General features: G+C 45.6%; 2 protein-coding genes across 2 annotated transcripts in view; one reads left to right on the top strand and one right to left on the bottom strand.

The window, feature by feature from the left end:
- The window catches only part of LOC134367165 (G-protein coupled receptor 143-like), a 350,752-nt gene that overhangs the window by 11,166 nt on the left and 319,418 nt on the right, over window positions 1-20,168 (top strand). The window contains exons 4-5 of the mRNA XM_063083815.1: window positions 3,391-3,483; window positions 5,743-5,852. Coding sequence (XP_062939885.1) covers window positions 3,391-3,483; window positions 5,743-5,852 — 203 coding nt within the window. The remainder of the gene's footprint in view (window positions 1-3,390; window positions 3,484-5,742; window positions 5,853-20,168) is intronic.
- The window catches only part of LOC134366951 (H(+)/Cl(-) exchange transporter 4-like), a 30,392-nt gene continuing 20,647 nt past the window's right edge, over window positions 10,424-20,168 (bottom strand). Inside the window, 3 exon segments of the mRNA XM_063083530.1 lie at window positions 10,424-10,644; window positions 16,772-17,170; window positions 18,118-18,304. Coding sequence (XP_062939600.1) covers window positions 10,424-10,644; window positions 16,772-17,170; window positions 18,118-18,304 — 807 coding nt within the window.

Here is a 20,168-nt window from a genome sequence, read left to right as displayed (position 1 = left end):
AGGTGGGTGTTCCATGTTGCCAGTGGCCCTACAGCTCTGGGGTCCTGGTGGCAGCCCTGCTGTGTTGGCTCTCCTAGACATTTCTCTGTTGGGGGGGTCTCTGTGGGAGCTCCGATCCCACTTTCCTGCTTGGCATTGCTCTAGTAGATGGCTTCTGCAGTGGCTCCACATGTGTGGCAGGTATCTGCCTGGGCCCCCAGGCTTTTCTGTACATCCTCTGAAATTGGGGTGGAGGCTGCCATACCTCCACAGCTCTCATGCTCTGCCAGCCTGAACATTTAAGATGATGTGGATGCCACCAAGTGTACTAGTCAGGGATCTCCAGAGAGACAGAATCAATAGAATACATTATAATTATATGAGAGGGATTTATTAGGAGAATTAGCTCACATGGCTATGAAGAAAAGTCCCACGATAGGCTGTCTATAAGCTACATTCCAGTAGCGTGGCTCACTCCAAGTCCAAAGGCCTAAAAACCAGGGAAGCTGATGGTATTCTTGGTGTAAGTCCTGGATCCCTAAAGCTGAAGAGTCTCAAGCTCTGATGTCCAGAGACAGGAGAGAAGAGTTTATCCCAGCTCCAGCAGATCAAGAGAGGTTCACCTCTTTCTTCTGTCTTTTGTTCTCTCTGGGTCCCCAGCAGATTGGATGGTTCCCACCCACACTGAGGGTGGGTCTTTCCCACCCGGTCCACTCAGACTCTCATACTATCTCTGCTGGAAACACCCTCATGGACGCACCTGAAAAGACAGTTTTACCAGGTTTCTCAGCATTCCTTCATCTAACCAAGTTGGCACCTAGAATTAACCTTCACAAAACGGTTTCCAGCTTCTGTTCTCCAGAGGTGTTACACAAACCACACTTGGGGCTGCTTGAGGCAGGGATGCTGCAGCTGGAGCAGCTGGGATGCAGGGAGTGGGTTCCTGAGGGAAGTGGTGCCCCAGGTCTGTTCTCTGGGACACCTTGGGCCTCCTATGCCTCAGGGGTCTGTGGTGGGAGAGGTGCCCTTCCAGATTTCTAAAATGTCATCATGGCTTTTCTCCCCTTGTCTTGCCTGTTAGCACCTGGCTGCCTCACCGCCAAGCTAATGTCCTTAGCAACCAGTTTATCTGCTTCACCCTTGCGTTTTTCTCCTGCTCTCTGCTTCTCTACCACATGGCCAGGCAGCAAATTTTCTAAATCTTTATGCTCTGCTTCTCTTTTAAATTCTGGCTTTACATCATGCCTCTTCTGCCATAACTGCTGAGTTATGGTTATTGCAATTACCATGCATCTTCCTGAATGCATTGCTGCGTAGAAATTTTTTCTGCCAAACATTCTGGTTAACAGCTCTTAAGTCTCACCTTCCACAAAGTCCTAGAGCATGAAAACAATGCAGCCAAGTTCCTTACTATGGTGTAGCAAATATGGTATTTTGTCCAATTCCCAATAAGTTCCTCTTTTCTACCTGAGACCTCATCATCAGCATGATTTTTACTGTCCACATTTCTATCAACATTCTGGTCACAACCATTTAACCAATCCCTAAAATGTTCCAAACTTTCCCTCATCTTCTTGTCTTCTTTTAGGTCCTCCAATCTCCCCCAAACTTCGCCCATTGCCCAGTTCCAAAGGCGCTTCCACATTTTTAGCTATATGTATAGCAACTCCCCACTCCTTGGTACCAATTTTCTGCATTAGTCCATTTTTTTGTTGCTGTAACAGAATACCTGAGACTGGGTAATTTATAAAGAACAGAAGTTTATTTGGTTTACAGTTCTGGGACAGCTGCATGGCCTGACGTCCACTGGCCCTGACTATAGTGGCACAGGCAGGCCATTGAGAGTTTTAACTTTCCTGTGGCTAAGAGCAACCCAAGGCTCTGAGAAGAGGGTTCGGCCCAGATCATGCTGCTAGTAATCACCAGGTGTTTTGGCCTCAGGGCATCTTCCGGGGATTAGGCTAGCAGGCTGTGGATAAGAGGGAGGCTGAGTGGGCTTGGAGGGTTGAGAGGAGCAAGGCACAGGTACCAGGACTGTGAGATATTGTCTTAGCTAATTTGGGCTGCTCTAACAAAGTACCACAGACTGGGTGGCTTATAAATAACAGACATTTATTGCTCACAGTTCTGGAGGCTAGATGTTTAAGATCAAGTTCCCAGAAGGTTTGGTGTCTGATAAGGGCACACTTCCTGGTTCACAGATGGTGCCTTCTCACTGTGTCCTCACATGGTGGAAGGGATGAGGGAGCTCTCTGGGTTCTCTTTTATAAAGGCATTAATCTCATTCATGAGGGCTCCACCCTCATGACCTCATTTCCACCCAAAGGCCCCACCTCCTAACACCATCACCTTGGGGGTTAGAATTTCAACATAGGAATTTATGTGTGGAAGGGGACACAAACATTCAGTATATAGTAGATGGGAACTGAAAAATTTGTTCAGAGGGTACTAGAGATGGAATTGTCTATTCCACGGTTTTATTGAAAGTGGGTCCCATTTAGGTCAAGTCTCAAAATTAGCAGCCAGTCCCCTAGGCTGGCTAAAATCAAAAGTGGAAAATAGCAAGTGTTGACAAAGATATGGAGGAACTGGAATCTTTGTACATTGCTGGTGGGAATGTAAAACGGTACATTTGCTGCAGGAAGTAGTTTGGTGGTTCCTCAAAAAGTTAAACGTAGAAATACCATCTGACCCAGCAACTCCACTCCTAGATGTAGACCCAAAAGAAAAGAAAGCAAGGACTCAGAGAAACACTTGCACATGCATGTTCATAGCAGCACCGTTCGCAATAGCTAACAGTTGGAACTACATATCCAGTGACGAATGAATGAATAAACAAAATATGATATAACCGTATAGCATATTATTATTCACCAATAAAAAGGAATGAAGTTCTGACACATTGTGTCACATGGATGAACCTCAAAAATATTATGCTGGGTGAAAGAAGCCAGACACAAAAGGCCACATACTGTATGATCCCATCTATATAAAATGTCCAGAATGGGCAAATACACAGAGATGGAAAGTAGCAGGAAGCAGCAGTTGCCAGGGGTTGGGGGTGGGGGGATGGGGAGTGACTCTTTAATGGTATGGGGTCTCCTTTTGGGGGGATGAAAATGCATTGGAACTAGGCAGAGGTGGTTGCATGGCATTGCAAATGTACTAAGTGCCACTGAATTGTTCACATTCAAATAGGTAATTTTATGTTACATGCATTTCACCTTAATTGAAAAAAACCAAAAAACAACAATCCACAACCTCAGTAGCAACACAAGGACACTCTCTGCAGAAGGGTTTTGCTGTGTGTGTACTTCCCTGACCTTTCCAGGGCATGGAAGCAGTCTGGTGGTCTCACTGGGGACTTTTTTATCCCCCTATGCTGTTGCTGCCTGCTTTTTTCCTCTCCAGCACCATCCTGCTGTACCACATCATGGCCTGGGGCCTGGCCACCCTATTCTGCCTGGAGGGAGCTGTCATGCTTTACTACCCTTCTGTGTCCAGGTAAGCCAGCACGCCTGGCAGCCCAGGTGTTCCAACCCCAGGCCCATTCTGTGTTCTGCAGGAAATGGACATGCCCTGACCCACAGGGGTCGCCTTGCAGGTCACACCATTGTCTTGTGCCATGTGAGGCCACTCACAATCACGACCTGGAGGGCTTGCTGCAGGGCCTTGCACCCGTGATTTCCTTCCCGGCCTCTGCTTTTCTCGTTTGCGTGCTCACAGCAGGTATGCAAAGCTTTTGGTATATCCTCTCCGTATTGGTGAAGCTTCCTCATGTCCACTCTTTAATTTTTATTCTTCACGCTTCCTCTGGAGGAGCAGGTGAGTTCAACATTTTAAGCAGGAGTTCGAGATGAGAAGCAAACGGGAGCTCTGGGAGGAGCTAATTCTGTGCCTCTGCTTCCTGTGCTTTCTCCCTTTTCTTCCATCCTGCACTCTTGGCTACCCTGAACACAGATGCAGGAAGATGTGGCCACTGAAACTGTTTCAGGCATTTCTTCAAGTTTAAAATCCCATCAATGCAACCATTTACAAGGCCTCAAGACACCTGCAAGGACATATACTCTTCCTATGGAAAACAGGTGAGCAGTACCTGTGGTTTTAGGGCTGTGTGGACTGGGATCAGCACAGCACAGCCCTCAGGATAAATTTGGCCCTTTGCCTGATTTTGTACATAAAGTTTTATTGGAACACAGCCCATTTTTTTATGTACTGTCTATGGCTGCTTTTGCACTACAACATCAGATTAGAGTCGTTGTGACAGAGACTGTGGTATGACCCACAAAGCAGAGAATATTTACTATCTGTCCCTTTACAGAAAAAAATTGCTGGCCCACGGTGTAGATCATTTCTCCCCCTTCTTTTTCAATTTCTTTCAGCTACTCAGTTAGCGGTCTCCAAACTTGTTTTGCCTTATCAACCGTGAATACTCATAGGAGCTCCGTGTAGATACATTCGTGTGCTCTCTTTCCTGGAGAACTTGAATAGGGCAGATACAGTGTCAGCAGCTGCTATTAGAGAACGCACTTAATTGGAAAGGGAGTTTCTGTCGCTTGCCCTCACCTGTGGGACCCTGGAGACCCCTGGCAAAGTGGAATCTGAGCCTAAGGGCGTGAATGCTTGGTGGCTCACAAGGTGCCCCGAGGTGCTGTCAGGTCTTCAGGAAGCATCTTAATCCTTAATCAGCTCTTAGTCCTCACATCTCCCAACCTAGAGCCTTCGGGTCCTTCAAGCTCGAAGCCTCACTCTCATTTGCATGTACTTTCTGTCTTGGGAGTGGAGTCACTTCTCTTGCTCCTTGTCTCCCTTTCTCCCCTTGAGCCTTTCCAGACTGCATTGCAGCCTTCATAGCTGAAGATGAAAGTGCCTATTAAAAAGGAGGTGGCAGCATGGAAATCCTTCCTATGGCAAGATGGGTATTGCATTTTTCCTGCCTGATTTTTCATATTTTCTGCCATTTTTTTTCCTTTTGGTTTGAACACTCCATGAATATTAAAAGTGCTTTGGTTTTTATCATTTCAACTTCTGTGACCACAGGGGCTGGCTGTCATCTGCTTTTCTGCCTGCCCCTTTGGTTGGGCCTGCTCCATCTTCTCTCCCCTTTGCCTTGGTTCTCTCTGCCTCTGCACCATTTTTCTTCTCTCCTACATTATGCATTTCTTAGCTGATAGTTCCTACTTGGTAACATCCACTGTGTGGCTCCCCACACATCCTACGGTGACCGGCAATGCCTATGACTCATCAGTATAAAACCTTGTCCTTTTCCCTGAAAAGAATCACAGAAACAATTGATATCCATAATCATGAGAACAAATTTCCTTTGAAATATGAAGCTCAGGTATTTTGAGTTGCTCAGGGAGAGGGACGAGATGTCATTCATGCTACTGGCTAATGTGTAGCATGTAGTAAATGCTCAAAACCTAACTAGTTGAGTGCCTTTGTTTCTACTTGAATTTTGTGATTTTTTCCTTGAAGAGACCCCATGTAGGGAATCCTCTACCCCAGAGTGTCTTTTCTTTAAATGCCTTACAGGTCCTCCCATTTACGAGACAGAAACATGATTGATTTCCTTATTCTCCTGCACCTTATTGCTTGTTCTCAGACATGAGGAATGAGTCAGATTTCCTTTCGGCAGGGGCAGAAGTAGATTTGTGCATTTCCCTTTTCGCCCTCACCCTCTTATCTCAGCTTCCAGATAAGTCTGCATGTTTTAGCCAAAGCTTTGCATTCAAGAAGAATGACTCAGTTTACTTCCCTCAGGTGTGAAAGGGGTCTGGACCACACCATCCCCCACTATGTCACCACGTACTTGCCACTGCTCCTCGTCCTTGTGGCCAACCCCATCCTGTTCCAAAAGACAGTGACGGCAGGTAAATAATAGGGAAGTTCTCTGGGTACATGGACACTGGGTAGGACCCCATATCTGGGGCTCAGATAATGGCATGTCATCCTTCTGGAATTATCCAGGACAGTTGATCCCATTCATCATCCTCCAGAGGCATAAGCAGAATACAGTTGGATAAAGTAAACAGGTTTAAGAAATGAAAATGAGCAAGCCTGTTTAGTCATGGACCACACACATTGTTTGTCAACGTTTGTTATCTCAAGGCCAGCACAAGTTGGCCTTTCATTTCTGTGCAGGGCTCATGATGGGTCTGCCCTTGGCACGCCTTAGAGGCTCCCAGGAATGGCGTTAGGAAACTGTGGAGGTGAGGTAGGAGCAGAAGGGGAGAGAAGGGGTGGGGGGAAGGGATGCAGCAAAGACTGAGGAGTCTGGAGCCTGGTCACTCCCATGATGCTCTTGGCTTGTGTCTTTTCTCAGATGGGCAGGAAACAGGAAATGAGCCAGATGCAATGGGAAGAACTGGATAAGAGGAGTATCGTGAGTCAGTAGAATGTTAGGGAAAGAACTCTGGGCTGGGACTGGGGATTTCCATTCCAGCCCCTACCACCTCTTCAAGGAAGGGTGACCTGGAGCAAGTGTCCAGCTTCCTCGGGCTGCTGTGGATCCCTCAAGGGCAGAATGGGCATAAGGAAGTTTGCCTTAACAGAAAGGTTGTTTGAGGATCAGCTGTTGATTTTAGAATTTTAAAACATTGTTTAAAGTACTCTACCACTAGGAGCAGGAAATTATTGCGGCTCTTTGGGCCACTCTTTTTATATCTACATTTAAATATGGTGTATTAAACACAGGAATTTTTTTACAAAATTAAGTAAAAAATAGTGATTTAAGTATATCAAACCAATGAAAATGACTCATAGAAAAAAGGACTGAAAAGAAATACAGTAAAACGTTAACAGTGGAGGGACCATGGGTCATTAATTCTTCTGTAAACTTTTATACTTTCTAACTTGTCTATAAGGAGAAAATTAAAATAGTTAAGTATTTTAAAATAACAGGTGTGTATTATTTTTATAATAGAGAAAAATAAACCTTTAAAAATATAGTCCCTGAACTAGTAAAATCCAAATAAAACTGGAAGTTTAGTTCAGATCACTGTTAATTTCTTATTTCTGACAAATGTCCTGTGGTTGTGTAAATTGTTAACACTGGGGGGAAGCTGGGCAAAGAGTATAAGGTATACAGAAGCTTTCTGAGCTACCTTTGCAATTTTTAAGTCAATCTAACATTGCTTCAAAGTAAAAATTTTAAAAATATACATTCCTTAGAGTCTAGGAGGACTCCAAATTGGAAGTTGTGAGGCATGGAGGTCAGTAGCTTGCTTTGCCTCATGCTCTCTGGTTTTGATTATGGGCTCACATCTGCTCTGATTCTGCTCTCTGTACTCAGTAAACAGAAATAATGAACACTGTGTGTGGTTCGCTTCTGTTCCTCCCAGTGGCCTCTTTACTAAAAGGACGACAAGGCATTTACACGGAGAATGAGCGATGGATGGGAGCTGTGATCAAGATCCGATTTTTCAAAATAATGCTGGTTTAATTATTTGGTAACCTTTCTTCTATATATATATATATTTTTTTATTGCTTGTGGTAAGGGATATGCAAATGGTTTGCCGTTTTGCTTTTCCAAGTGTGACCTGGAAGTTCCAAAGAGAAGAGACTTTGGAGAGGAAATCTTTGAAACAGTGGTAGGTGCCCTTTGAGGAAATACATGGAGGACAGGGGAGCAAGTCCAGAGTGTATGAATTTCTGGAAGAATATCCAAAGTTGCTCAAATTATATATAACGCTCTTAGAACAAGAACTCCCGGATTTAGTTTTGAAATGTCCCCACCATATGCATCCAGTGTTTCATCCCATTGCTGGGATTAATGGAAATGAAGCAGTTGATCATACTTTCTAAATCCACCCATGTGCCTCACTCGTGACACCAGAATTTCTGTATCTCACAGAGGAGCAAGGGCACATCTTCCGTGTAAAGACTCATACCTCAGTCACGAAGGGCAGAGAATAGGCTGAGCAAGTTTACTCTTCAGTTTTCCTCATCACTGGTGTCCTACCCAAAAGGACAGGTGGATGCTTTGAAAGTAGACCTGTAGCCAGTGCAAAACAGGTGGAAATTAGAACACCCTGCACTGCAGCAAATCAACACTTTGCAGGACAGGGCAAGCCTTTGTGGTCTTAATAACTAATCTGATATTAGGAGATTTGTTTGAACACCCTCCTAGGAGAGACTTAAATTATCTCTCACTAAAAATACACTCAGCTCATCATATCAAACTACACTGACCCCCAAGAGTAACATTTTAAAGTTCCAGCATAAAATGTCAAAATAAGATTTGTTTTGGTCTACACTGAAACTTCGGGTTACTCCTCAAGCAATGAATGAATTCTGGGTTATTTGACACAGTGCTAGAACTTTATACCCTGAAGTGGCACTGAGTGTTACCATTGGAAAGATTTGCTGATCTCTGCTTTAGAGTGTGAGGAGTCATAGTTCTTAAATTAAATTCTTGGTGTGCTGGTTCCTTGTGGTTTCTTACTGCTGAAGTGGTCTTCCCTCCACCAGGAATTAGGAATTTTAGGCATTGGTAGAAATCGTTCCCTGATCTCAGCATTTAAAAGTGAATTTTGTTGCATGTTCTCTTTATCCATGGGCCATTTTCTTTCTAACAGTTGGTTGTCAAATATCATCAATGAAAGCCTTTTATTCTATCTTGAAATGCAACCAGATATCAATGGAGGCTCTTTGAAAGGTGTGAGAAGTGCAGCCAAGACCACGTGGCTTATTATGGTAGGTAGATTTAAAATTTTCAGCATGGAAAGAAAAAACACGCAGAAGTATGATGTATTGTCATATAAATATATAGTGAGTTGAATAGTTTCCTGGGCTACCTATATCTGGCCTTTGTGTTCTAAGCTACCAGGTTTCATTCATTATTGGGATCATTATTAAATGGATACAACTCTGGTAAATTAATTTGGCACAGTGCATCAAAACTGTCAGGCAGACTCACAATATCAGATCTTTTATCTTGAAGGAGTATTTCAGACCACGAAGAAGCCATAGGGATGAAGAAATTTCTAGTAGCATTATCCATAATTATAAAGCATTATAGGAAACCCAAATTTGAAAAAAAAAAGGGGCGGTGGTTATGTAAATTATAGTCTTTCATCCTGGTGGAATGTTACCCAGATTTTTTAAATGACTCTTATGAAATTTCTGATATTAAGTGGACAAGGTAGGATATGAAATTATACCAGTTACAACTACATAAACACATATGTATATAAAAATATTGGCTGGAAATACAAGAAATGATAATAGGGTGGAAGCGCCATGGGTAGACTTCTCCCCCGGTGTTTTGATTATATTACATTTACAATAAGAAAGGCATGCATGAGCTGAAGTCTCCACTGGCGGAGAGGTCCACTCTGTGCTACACAGAATTAATGCTTACATTGCTTCCGAGTTGGGAAAGATCTGATTCACAAGAACCTTAAAATGAGGACAGCACCAGTCTCCTCAGTCCCTGTGCTTTGGTTTGGAGCTAACAACCAAACACATGAAGTTTACCAAGGGAACCACACAAATGGAGGGATGTTTCCCAGACTCACCTTTGCCTGAACAACATTTGTTAAATCAAATTCTGAGTTGACAGTGCAAGGTAGAAAGCTACAGGAGAGCAAAGCACCTTAGGCAGAGGCGAGAACGTGCTTGGTTCCATTGCCTGGGTCACATGGATATCCTCCCCCCCCTTCTTCCCCCTCCCTTCCCCTCCTCCTTTCTCCTTTTTCTTTTTTCTTTTTTTTAAAGATGACCGGTAAGGGGATCTCAACCCTTGGCATGGTGTTGTCAGCAGCACGCTCAGCCAGTGAGCGAACCGACCACCCTATATGGGATTCGAACCCATGGCCTTGGTGTTATCAGCACCGCACTCTCCCGAGTGAGCCACAGGCTGGCCCTGCCCCTTTCTCCTTTTCTCTGCTTCCTCTCCCCCCTTTTTTTAACTGTATAAAATGGCACTACCATTTGTATTATGTTTCCATCGCTTCTTTAAACGTGTCACTGATGAAGTTTTTGAGTGTTGTGCGCCTAACCCCATTTTCCCCATAAGTCCTGTGGTCTGCACTGCTCATTTTTGCAGAGCGCTGTGATTTTGAGGAACACCTATGTTGTGTTAGGACAGAATTGGCCATACTTTCTCCCTGAGCCAAGTACCATCCGGGTGATAGAAAAGCAGCACCAAGCCCCTCTCCTCTGGCTCCTCCCGTTTTTGACTCCACCCTCAGACTCTGCCCAGACAGGAGTGTAGCCTGCAAGCGTCCCCCGCCTTCCTGGGCTGCACTGGCCATCCCGGCTCCAGGTCCCAAAGCTCCTTGTACATTTCCTTCTCAATACACTCACCACGACTCCCTGACATCACCTGGCAAGCACTGGTCCACCCCAGCAGACCGTGAGTTCCCTAAGGGCTGACTATGCATCTTTTTCTCCCGAGTCTGGCCACAGTACACATTCTGTCCACACTTGTCCCGCCACTCACCCACTCTGTGTCACCAGGCACTGCCGGAGCCCCAGTTGCTGGAAGATGTCCACCACCGTCTCCATGGGGGTGTGGTCCGTGACCGTGAAAGTGCTGAGGTTGAGGATGCACCGCAGCTTCAGGGGGTGCGGGCTGTTGGCCGGCAGCTCAGGGGGCTCCTCTGTGAAGTACGTGATGGAATTGCTCACGATGCCCTCCTGCCTCTGTCTGGCATTCTCTAGAACGGGGACAAGCAGGAACAATAAGCCACACAAAAATCCTGGCCGAGAAAGTCCACCCTATAGCCCCACACGTCATCCTCGAATCCTACAGAAAAGGGGTTTAGAGGACAAACTGCACATTTTTAATGAGGGGCTTCAGCCAAAGATCTGTGAAACTGGCATCTCTCTTAAGCTATGCTATGCCAGGGTCCCCCTGCTGTGACCAGATCTTTGGTTGCCAAAGTCTTGCAAAATGGGCCTGATCAAGACGGCTCCTTTGGGGATATTCATTGCTTCCCCCCTGCAATCCAGGGCACCCCTAATGGCCAAGGGCCCTCCACTCTTGCTTTCCTAACACTCCTCCATCTGCTCAGAGGCTGAAGTTTGACGGGACAAGAAACCTCACTTAGCTGCCCAATAACCTTAATACATTGGTTTTTTTCGGTTTTTTTCGGTTTTTTTTTTTTTTTTTTTTTTTTACAAAATCAGTCATAACTGGCCCAAATGGCATAATGAATCTTGAGAGGAAGAAGGAACCAATAAGACCAGCCCAGGCTCACAGCCCAGAAATGCAGCTCAATCCCAAATATGGCCCTTGTGTGCAAAGAAACGACCTCAGAAAAGCTACATCCCCCAACCCCTTGGATCTCCTGTCTTAAAAATGGGCCATTTTGTGCATTTCTCAAAGAAAGATAGTAAAACTGTTATGGTAGCAATTAGCCTGTTTCTGTCTGTAGGCAAGGCCATGTGAAAGAAAGCTGAAGAAAAGTAGGGTAACAGGAACTCATTAGAAACACAGCTTAATGCAGGGCTAGAAACCCGGACTATTTTAAATCACGCATGAAATAAATCCATCGGTCTCAAGATATTTCTCCAAGGCGATTTTCCTTCTGTTGGAATTTTAATCTTTCTTTTGGTTCATGAGAAAATCTTAGGGAAAATGTACAGCAAGGCTAGCCTTAGAACGGATCCTGGTTTCTGTAATAAAATTTCTTGCCTTCTCAAGACTACTATTCACCTATATTGTTCTTTCAAAAATAAAATTCTAACTGCCTCCTCTAAGGCCATTTAGTACAATAGAGTACTTTAATGGAAATCTGGCAGTGTTTGGGGTCAGGCTGAGTCTGAAAGGGGGTCTCTGTTTAAAAGCAGAACAGTGGGCCTGCTGGGCAAATGCCTGCACATTATATGGGTCAGGTGAAATCCAGTTACATCAAATGGAATATGGTTCAACCACAAACACCAGACGACACTGATGCACATGTTTTCAAATGTAGATCGTGCACGATACACACTGTGTACCTCTCTCCTAAACCAAGATGCTTCCATCTTTAAGCACTATGGCAGGGAGGCAGCGGTCAACACATACTTGCTCATTTTTGTAGAGCACTGACTCCCATAATGTCCCACATAACAAGATTTCCATCTATTTTAACAGGTTGAATGTCAGGATTGAATCAAGCCACAGACCCCAATTAAGAACTGATCACATGGATTTGCCGAACCTCTTATAAAACCCAATATGACTTAGTGAACCATCAATCCACTTCCTAAAATAAATAACAAGCTTATATTTCCTCTGAATTTACTGATTGGGTTTAAAGCCCTGATTCTAACAGCCACTACCTCAATGAACTCATGCTCTCAAGTGCACTCCCAGTGCCTGGACAATGCCTAGCACACAGTAGACAAAAAACAGATATTTGCTAAATGCACGCATGAATGAATGGTAGGTCTACCAAATGACAGTGTATCTGGTTCTGCCTGCCATGTAGAACAGAGCCTATTTCATGTGGGAGGCATTAGGAAGGAAAGCCCATGAGCTATTCACTGCCAAGCAAGAATCATAGGCATCGGCTAGGGTCCGAGACAGAGATCTGAGCTTGTGCTCCAACACCGGTAACTGCTGCTCTCTCCAGAAGGGCTCTGCTAGGCCACTTTGGAACTCTATTATAAGGACGTATATTAACTTTGGGGTTAGAGCTGCTATGTATAGGCCAAAAGCTGGTGAATGGAAGAAGAACCGGCAAGAAAGCTTTTTGCAACTCTCTACTAGAGTGAACCACCTACTCCCAGTTTGGACCAGAAATCTTTGTCAGTCACCAAAATGCCTGCAACAAAACTATAGCACATAAGTTCACAGAAAACAGAGACTGTGTATTGTCATCCACGGACCCACCGCTCCTAGGATAGCACCAACACATGCTGGACGCTCAAGAAATATTTCTGTATGAAAGAATAAACCAACTCCTCACCCAGGGGATGAGGTAGTGGTAGGAAAAAATAGACTCACAGGCCCCAGGGACTCTTGGGAGCCCATGTTGGGAAAGAAACCAAAAAAATATAGCCCAAAATGAACATATTTTTTAAGAGCCAGGAATGAAATGCTCTAAATGCAGTAAATATTAACCATGTCCTTCTATGGTGATAAGAAAGTGGATGCCTTTTTAAATTTTTCCTTTTTTTTTTCTAATTTCCCCAATATTCTATGAGTGTGTATTACTTTTACTTTTTTAAAAACCTAATAGTCCTTATTTTTAAATGTTTTAAAGTTAAAGTAGTTAAACTTTTTTCTAACTGTCTTTAACATAGGTGGTTTGTCATATATTCTACTAGAGCTACTCTCAGTGACCACGGCCCCTGAAATATGATGTACATTTTATGAGCAGCCGCTGAGGTTATTCAACTTGACATTCTACTTTCTAGCAGCAATATAAGGATACTTCAAAAGTTCATGGAAAGATTCATACAACCTTTAATTCTATTTTCCCATGAACTTTTTGAAGTACCCTTGTACACAGAGGGCGTAATCAATAGCGTTTGTAAGATGAATTTTACAAACTGTGATAGGCCAAGAAATTTTAAAAGACTAGAAAGAATCACACATCTGGTAAGCTATTAAGTGGCTTTAGAGCAACGGTTCTCAACTGGGAGCAATTTTGCCCCCACCCCCCACCCCCAGGGGACATTTGGCAATGTCTGGAGACATTTTTGGTTGTCACAATTGGGAAGGGGAGGTGCTCCTGGCATCTGGTGGGTGGAGGCCAGGGATGCTGCTAAACATCCTACAGTGCATAGGACAGTTCCCACCACAGAGAACGATCCAGCCCCAAATGTCCATCGTGCTAAGGTTGAGAACCCCTACTTTAGAGTAATTATGTGTTTAGGGAGGTAATACTCTACCATCTTGTTAACCAGAAATGCTTCCATAAAACAGATGTAATTAATGAAAAGGATTAAAATAAAAACTTGGAAGCAACCCCAGTAGCGGTCGGTACATAGATGATAGGATAAAAAAGTAAACACTATATAGAAGAAAAAGCATATTTTCTTATGACAGGTTATTGTCTACCAAAGCATGGAAAAGTCCCCCTGCACATCCATCTGTATATCTATATCTATATCTACATATTTACATATATGTATATTTTAACATCCCCAGCAGAAAGAAGTAGATGGCCCTACTGTTCCCCATGATCTACTCCAATCATTAACAGCCCTCCCAGGCAGACACCTCTATACCTCTGAATAGCTTGTCCAACAGATGTGACACTTATCCTCTTGTTCAGTCCTGGATGTGGACCCCTTTCTGCAAGTGAGCATCTTCCACGTGATGAAGAGTCATCATTCAATCATCCACCAGATGAAGAGATGAGGTCCCTCCACTCTTCCCCGCCACCCTACCCTTCCCTCCTTTCATCGCCTCTGTGGCTCCCATTGAGGCCTCTCTGAAGCCTTCCTGGCTTAACTGCACAACTCAAGACTAGAAGAGCCTGAGCCCCGCTGAGTACAGAAAGAGCCTCATACTTGCAAAGAGAAACGAGAGGCCAAGTCCCATTCACCAGGAATTGGAACACGGGTCACGTACGGCCCCATGTGTTAACATGTGGTGACGAAGATGGCCACATTGCCCGGGCAGTGCTAACTAATCTCCCTCTAGCAGAGACGTAGCTGTGCTTTGGTATTCCAGAGACGGATTGAAAATAAAACATTTTCAGCTTCATGTGAGCGGTTGTTACAATTGTAAACATGATGTGTAAGAAAACTCCTCATTTACCTCATTCACCATTCTTTTTTTTATCGCATCTATTTTGCATCTGTCTGTAATCTTTGCTCCCATTTCCCCTAAAAGTGACACTGGCTAAATGTGAACGTCACATTTCTATACTCATAAAAGGGCAGATAATTCTTCAAGTACAGGTCATGAATTTCTCCCCTAGAGTACAGGGACTCTTCTCTTTCCACAGACCAGGAAAACAGCTCTTGTGATTACTCAGAGCAACACACTCCTTGCTTTGGCACAAACTGTGTAAATAGCTGCTTCTGTACTATTACGGGTCTGACTGAAAGCACACAGGTACTATTGACACCGCGTGGTGCCTCTTCAGACGCTCCAAACACAGCTTCTAGGAGAGCGCGTGGTGGGCAAGCCTAAGGGTCTTCCCTAACCACTTGACGACAGTTAGTGCTTCCCCCTTGACTACAGTAATGGGTTTCAGTGAAATTAGTCAGCTGTCTCTTAGCAGCTGTGCCTGCAACCACACAATAGATCGTGGATGCTGTGACATTTATTACTTTAGTTTTTAAGTTTCAACCTTTGCTTAAAGGATTTCAGGGATTGAATACATTTTTTAAAGGCTGCTGAATACGTTACTTTAAAAGAAACCCAACCCTACTTAAACAAGTTTTAAAAACTTGTTATTTATAAGGCAATATTTAGGCCTGAAACCACCTACCTGTTAAGGGACAGGACTTATATTAAAGCAACAAACAGGGAACACAAACTGAACAGTGAAGCACAAACTTGCTATGGTGTCTAAAATACAAAATCAATTTTGGCTTCAGGGGAGGTAAAAATATTTGAACAGCAAGCTAAATTAGAGGCCATAGTTTATACTTATCTTATAAGGCCTTTGATGGAGATAAGTTAAAGATATTTTAAAAGCTAGTTAACATTGGGAAGAGGATTTAGCAGTTGAAGGGAAGCACCTTAGAAATAAAAAACAAACAGCAGGGAGAAGCAAGCAGTTTCGTCTGGTGAAGACAATCTCGCGGTGAGGCAATCGGCAACGGGACCAGGGCAAGTCCCGTTGATGTGCGTCAAGAATAGTCTGGAAGATGGCACGCACAGTAAAAATCATCACATGCACACGGAAGCCGGCCATGGGCCCCCGACTACCACAGGATGCTGTATGCTGTGCAGATCGCGGAGCGAGGATGCTGAGCAGATGGCATTGGCCATGTGCCGGTGCAAGGGCTATGCTGGCCTCCGCCCCTGCTGCATCTTGAGGTCCAGCAGGGCTCCATCTCCGAGGCTCACTGCTCCTCCCTGCCCGGGGCTCCCAACCACTCATGCCCAGGCCTCTGGCCCTCAGTGCCCTCTGTCTGCGGAATCCTTCCTCCTGCTCCCCTTTCAAAGCAGCCGGCCCTAGGTTGCTGGGGCCCACAGGCTTGCTCCTCTGAAGTGCCCCCACCTGGGCATCGCCCCTTCTCTCCTCCCCCAACTCAACAGCCTGCCCCTCGGTGCAGCTGATTTCAGTTGGTACACGAGGAAGAAAATAATCACAGAGCGGACTTGAGCGATGTCATTTACCCATGCGGCCGCTAACAGCCGGATCACATGTAAAGCCATGAAATGAAGGAAAGCCTGTGCAGTGGCAGGGAGGTGGCAGGGCAGAGACCTCACAAGCCCCAGCGGCTGCACAGCCCACCTAAAAGTCGCTCTCTGAGAGCAGCTCGGCCCGGGCTACTCACATCTCTTCCTGAGCTTCATCAAGCACTTCCCCAAAAAGGCAGCGTCTGCAGCTTGCCTCCCAGAGGAGCGGGTGTAGGGGGCTCCTTGCAAACACGTTTTCCCTTTCCAGCCACGCAAGACTTGGGTCTGAGCCCTTGTGCTTCACAGAGTGACTTGGGGGCCAGCAGCATCGGCATCAATGGAGAGCCCGTGAGGAGCGCAGGCTGGGCCCCGCTCCACACCTGCTCCATCAGCGTCTGCATTTCCACCAGATCCCCGAGTGACCACGCACACACGAACGCTTGCGATCCCCTGGCGTGACACGCATTCTCTCGCACCTCTCTGATCACTGGGGGGCACAGAGCTGCCTCTTGGCTCCTGACAAAAGGCGAGCTTCCATCTTTACTCACTTATTGCGAGAATCAGCTCCCTCCGCTGGGCAAATCCGATGAGGCGCTCGGAGTCTCTGGAGACCACCACGGGGAAGCCGTTGTAGTCGGTGTCCTTGATGAGTGTCTCCACGTCCTCCACAGTCATGCGGTCCTGGGTGAGCACCGACAGCGGCGGCTCTCCCCGCCGGGGCCGCATGACGTCGGTGGCCAGCGTGCAGTGGGTGAACTCGTCCTTCACATCCAGGAAGGGGTCGCCGTTCAAGTGGATGTGGGCCTCGTAGATGCCTTCCTTCCCAAAGGCATTGGCCACCAACTTGCTGGTCACAGCCGCCGCCATGAGGGGCACAATGTACTCCAGACCACCCGTGAACTCGAACATGATGACCACCAACGACACTGTCATCCTGGTAACTCCACCTGCAACACAAGACACGAGTGAGATTCCGAAGCCCGACCCCGGACCCTCGGGAGGGCACGATGTGTGGAAATGGATAGATGGCGGTAAATGCTCCTCACACGTGTTCCAAGGGGACATTCCCATATGCCGTCCATGCTCAGGCCTCAGGAACAGATGCCAGGTTCTGTTCAACGTGGCATCGCGTCAGGGAGCTGTAAGTCACACCTGGCTGGGGGCTCTGCTCCAACGAGGGACCCTGGCTTGTCCACTCACCTAGGCCCACACGTCTGGCTTTTGGGCGAGTGGATCTGACTGAACAAGCAACCCCATAAGCCTTATAATTTTAGGATTCTTAGGGACTAGAGAGAGGAGAGAGACCCAGCTTTGTGTCCCTTGGTATTCAAAGGGAGAATCCATACTGACTCCTGGTCTTCCAGGGAGTTTAAACCAAGGTTTCTCAACTTCAGCACTAGGGACATTTGGGACTGGAGCATTCTTTGTTGTCAGGGGCTGTCTTGTACACTATAGCATGTTTAGCAGCATCTCTGGTCTCTACCCAATAGATGCAAGTGGCACCTCCCTCCCCAGGTGTGACAACCTAAAGTGTCTTCAGATACTGCCAAGTGTCCCTGAAAGGCAGAATCACTCCTGGTTAAGAACTACTGTTCTAGGTGGTATGGCTGTAAGATGGTGGAGACTCCATCAGCCTGGGCCCCTGAATGACTGGGTGGGAAGAATCTTCTGTTCACCCATGTTTTTTACATATATAATATATATGAGTATATATAGTGAGCAAGAAATAAGCCTTGGTGTGTGAGCTACCGAGATTTGGGGGGATTCTCGTTATAGCAGCACAACATAGTCTATCCTGAGTAATGCAAATGTTCAAGTCCACGCCTTCCTCCTCACCAGTCCTCTAAGCCAGCTCAGTGCCCCCACCCCCTCCCTGCCCCACCCCCGGTTGTACCTAGGCAGGCTGCAGCTCCCACCATTGCGTAAAGCCCTGGTGTGCCGCAGTCTGCTCCAGGCCTGCACCAGTTCTGGAAGATGATCCAGTCATGGTGATGGTAAGCCAGCTGCTCCACGCCGATGCCCACCGTCCTGCCCGCCATTGCTCCCATGGCCATGCTGGGGATGAGGAGGCCTGACGGGATCTTGAGGGAGCACAGAGAAAAGCAGCATGAGGGAAGGCAGCTGAGTCCCCCTTCCCGATCCCCAGGAACCACGGTGCCCCCTCGACAAGCTTGCATTTTGCTCAGCCTTCAAAGGAGGCACAACTCTTCAAAATCAGTCAGCTGGGAAAAGGTGGGACAAGTGATTTGACCTCCTTAGTCGGTCGCATCTACTGCAACATGGAGAGAATGCCCTTTTACACTTTCATTTCTTCCCCTGCAAAGTCTGGCCCAGTTTGCCTGCTGTAGATTAAAGAATGATAAGCCCCGGTGCAAATACCATTCAAAGTGAACATCTGTCACTTGAGACACTCGTGACTTTCTCTCTCCCCTTGCCATGTCATTCAGATTGGCTTCTAAAATTAAATGCCAAGCCACATTATGAAAATGGAAAAGGGCCTGCAATTGCTCCCTGGTAAAATAACGAAGTTGAACGCACCATCGCAGCTGCCCCCGATCTTCCAAAAAGCTTTCAAAGGCTTCCCGCTCTGTGTATAGACAGTGGATACCAGTCAGAGAGAGACGAGGGAGGCAGTTCCATCTTCCTAACCAACTACGTCTTCCGAGAAGTATCCTGAATATATTCTAGCCACATTAGCGGCAGCGAAGAAACAGACTATATAAACTGAATGATCTTAGAAGTAGCGTATTGCTTACTTTGCTGGCTGCTAATGCATTTTAGTTTGTCTGGTGACCGTACACGTGCTATAGGACACTCCCAACTACTCTGTGTTCATTGAGACGTGAGCGCAGACCCTGAGCCACAGCTGCATTTATGTCGCCCCAGGTGGTCATCAGTCTGAGGATGCCAGGCGAACTGAAGTTCAGAACCTTGGGCGTGATTTCTAGAGTCTGGAATATTTCTTAGGAAATTGCTCCTATATGGGCTCCCCCTTAGTCCACAGAAATTTAATCCCCTGAAACTTCAAAGTAAAGTCTCAGCAAGCACCAGAAGATGCTCCAGCATCTTCCTTGTATACAAAAATAAATTCCTTTGCAAGGAGATGATGGATCAGACACAGTCAGCTGTTTAATAAAGTCTACCCATCCTTGTTCTTAAGGCACAGATTCGGGTTTGTGTTTGACCACTACACACCCAGAGACACCGTTTCTTAGACTTTTTTTGAAAAAGATAATTCATAGAAATACCACACAGAAAGCAAGAGTAATGGAACACATCAGGGGCTCTGGGGGGTGGGTAATGTTGTGCTTCTGGTCCTGGGTGCTGGTTACACAAGCATGTGGGTTTGTGAAAATTCATTAAGCTGTATGCATCTCTATATGATACTCTTTTATCACACTCTAACACTCTAATAAAAGTTTCATTTTGTTTTTAAGTAAGCAATAGCAGCATTCTTCACAATAGCCAAAAGGTGGAAACAACCCAAATGTCCATCAAAGGATGAGTGGATAAACAATGTGTGGGGGAATCTACAGAGCAGAACACTCTTCAGCCAGAAAAGGAATGAAGTGCTGACACGTGCTACAACATGGATAACCCTTGAAAACACTGTGCTAAGTGAAAAAAGCCAGTCTCACAAGGACGGTCCAAAATGAATTAATTTAATTAAAATGAACTGTCCGAAATAGGCAAACCTATAGAGACAGAAAGCAGATCGGTGGTTGCCAGGGGCTGCTGGGGCAGAGAATAGGAGGGACTGCTAATGGACATGGGGTCTCCTATGAAGGGGAAGAAAATGTTCTGAAACTTGACCGAGGTGATGGTTGCACAACATTGTGAATGTACTTAATACCACTAACATGTACACTTTAAAATGATCAATTTCAGGTTATGTAAAATTTACCTCAATTTTTTTTAAAAAAAGCAATGACAACTTAATGTCAG

The sequence above is a fragment of the Cynocephalus volans genome, chromosome X (genome assembly GCF_027409185.1).
Source record: "Cynocephalus volans isolate mCynVol1 chromosome X, mCynVol1.pri, whole genome shotgun sequence".
In the NCBI taxonomy this organism is placed as follows: domain Eukaryota; kingdom Metazoa; phylum Chordata; class Mammalia; order Dermoptera; family Cynocephalidae; genus Cynocephalus; species Cynocephalus volans.
This window is presented reverse-complemented; position numbering and strand designations above follow the sequence as displayed.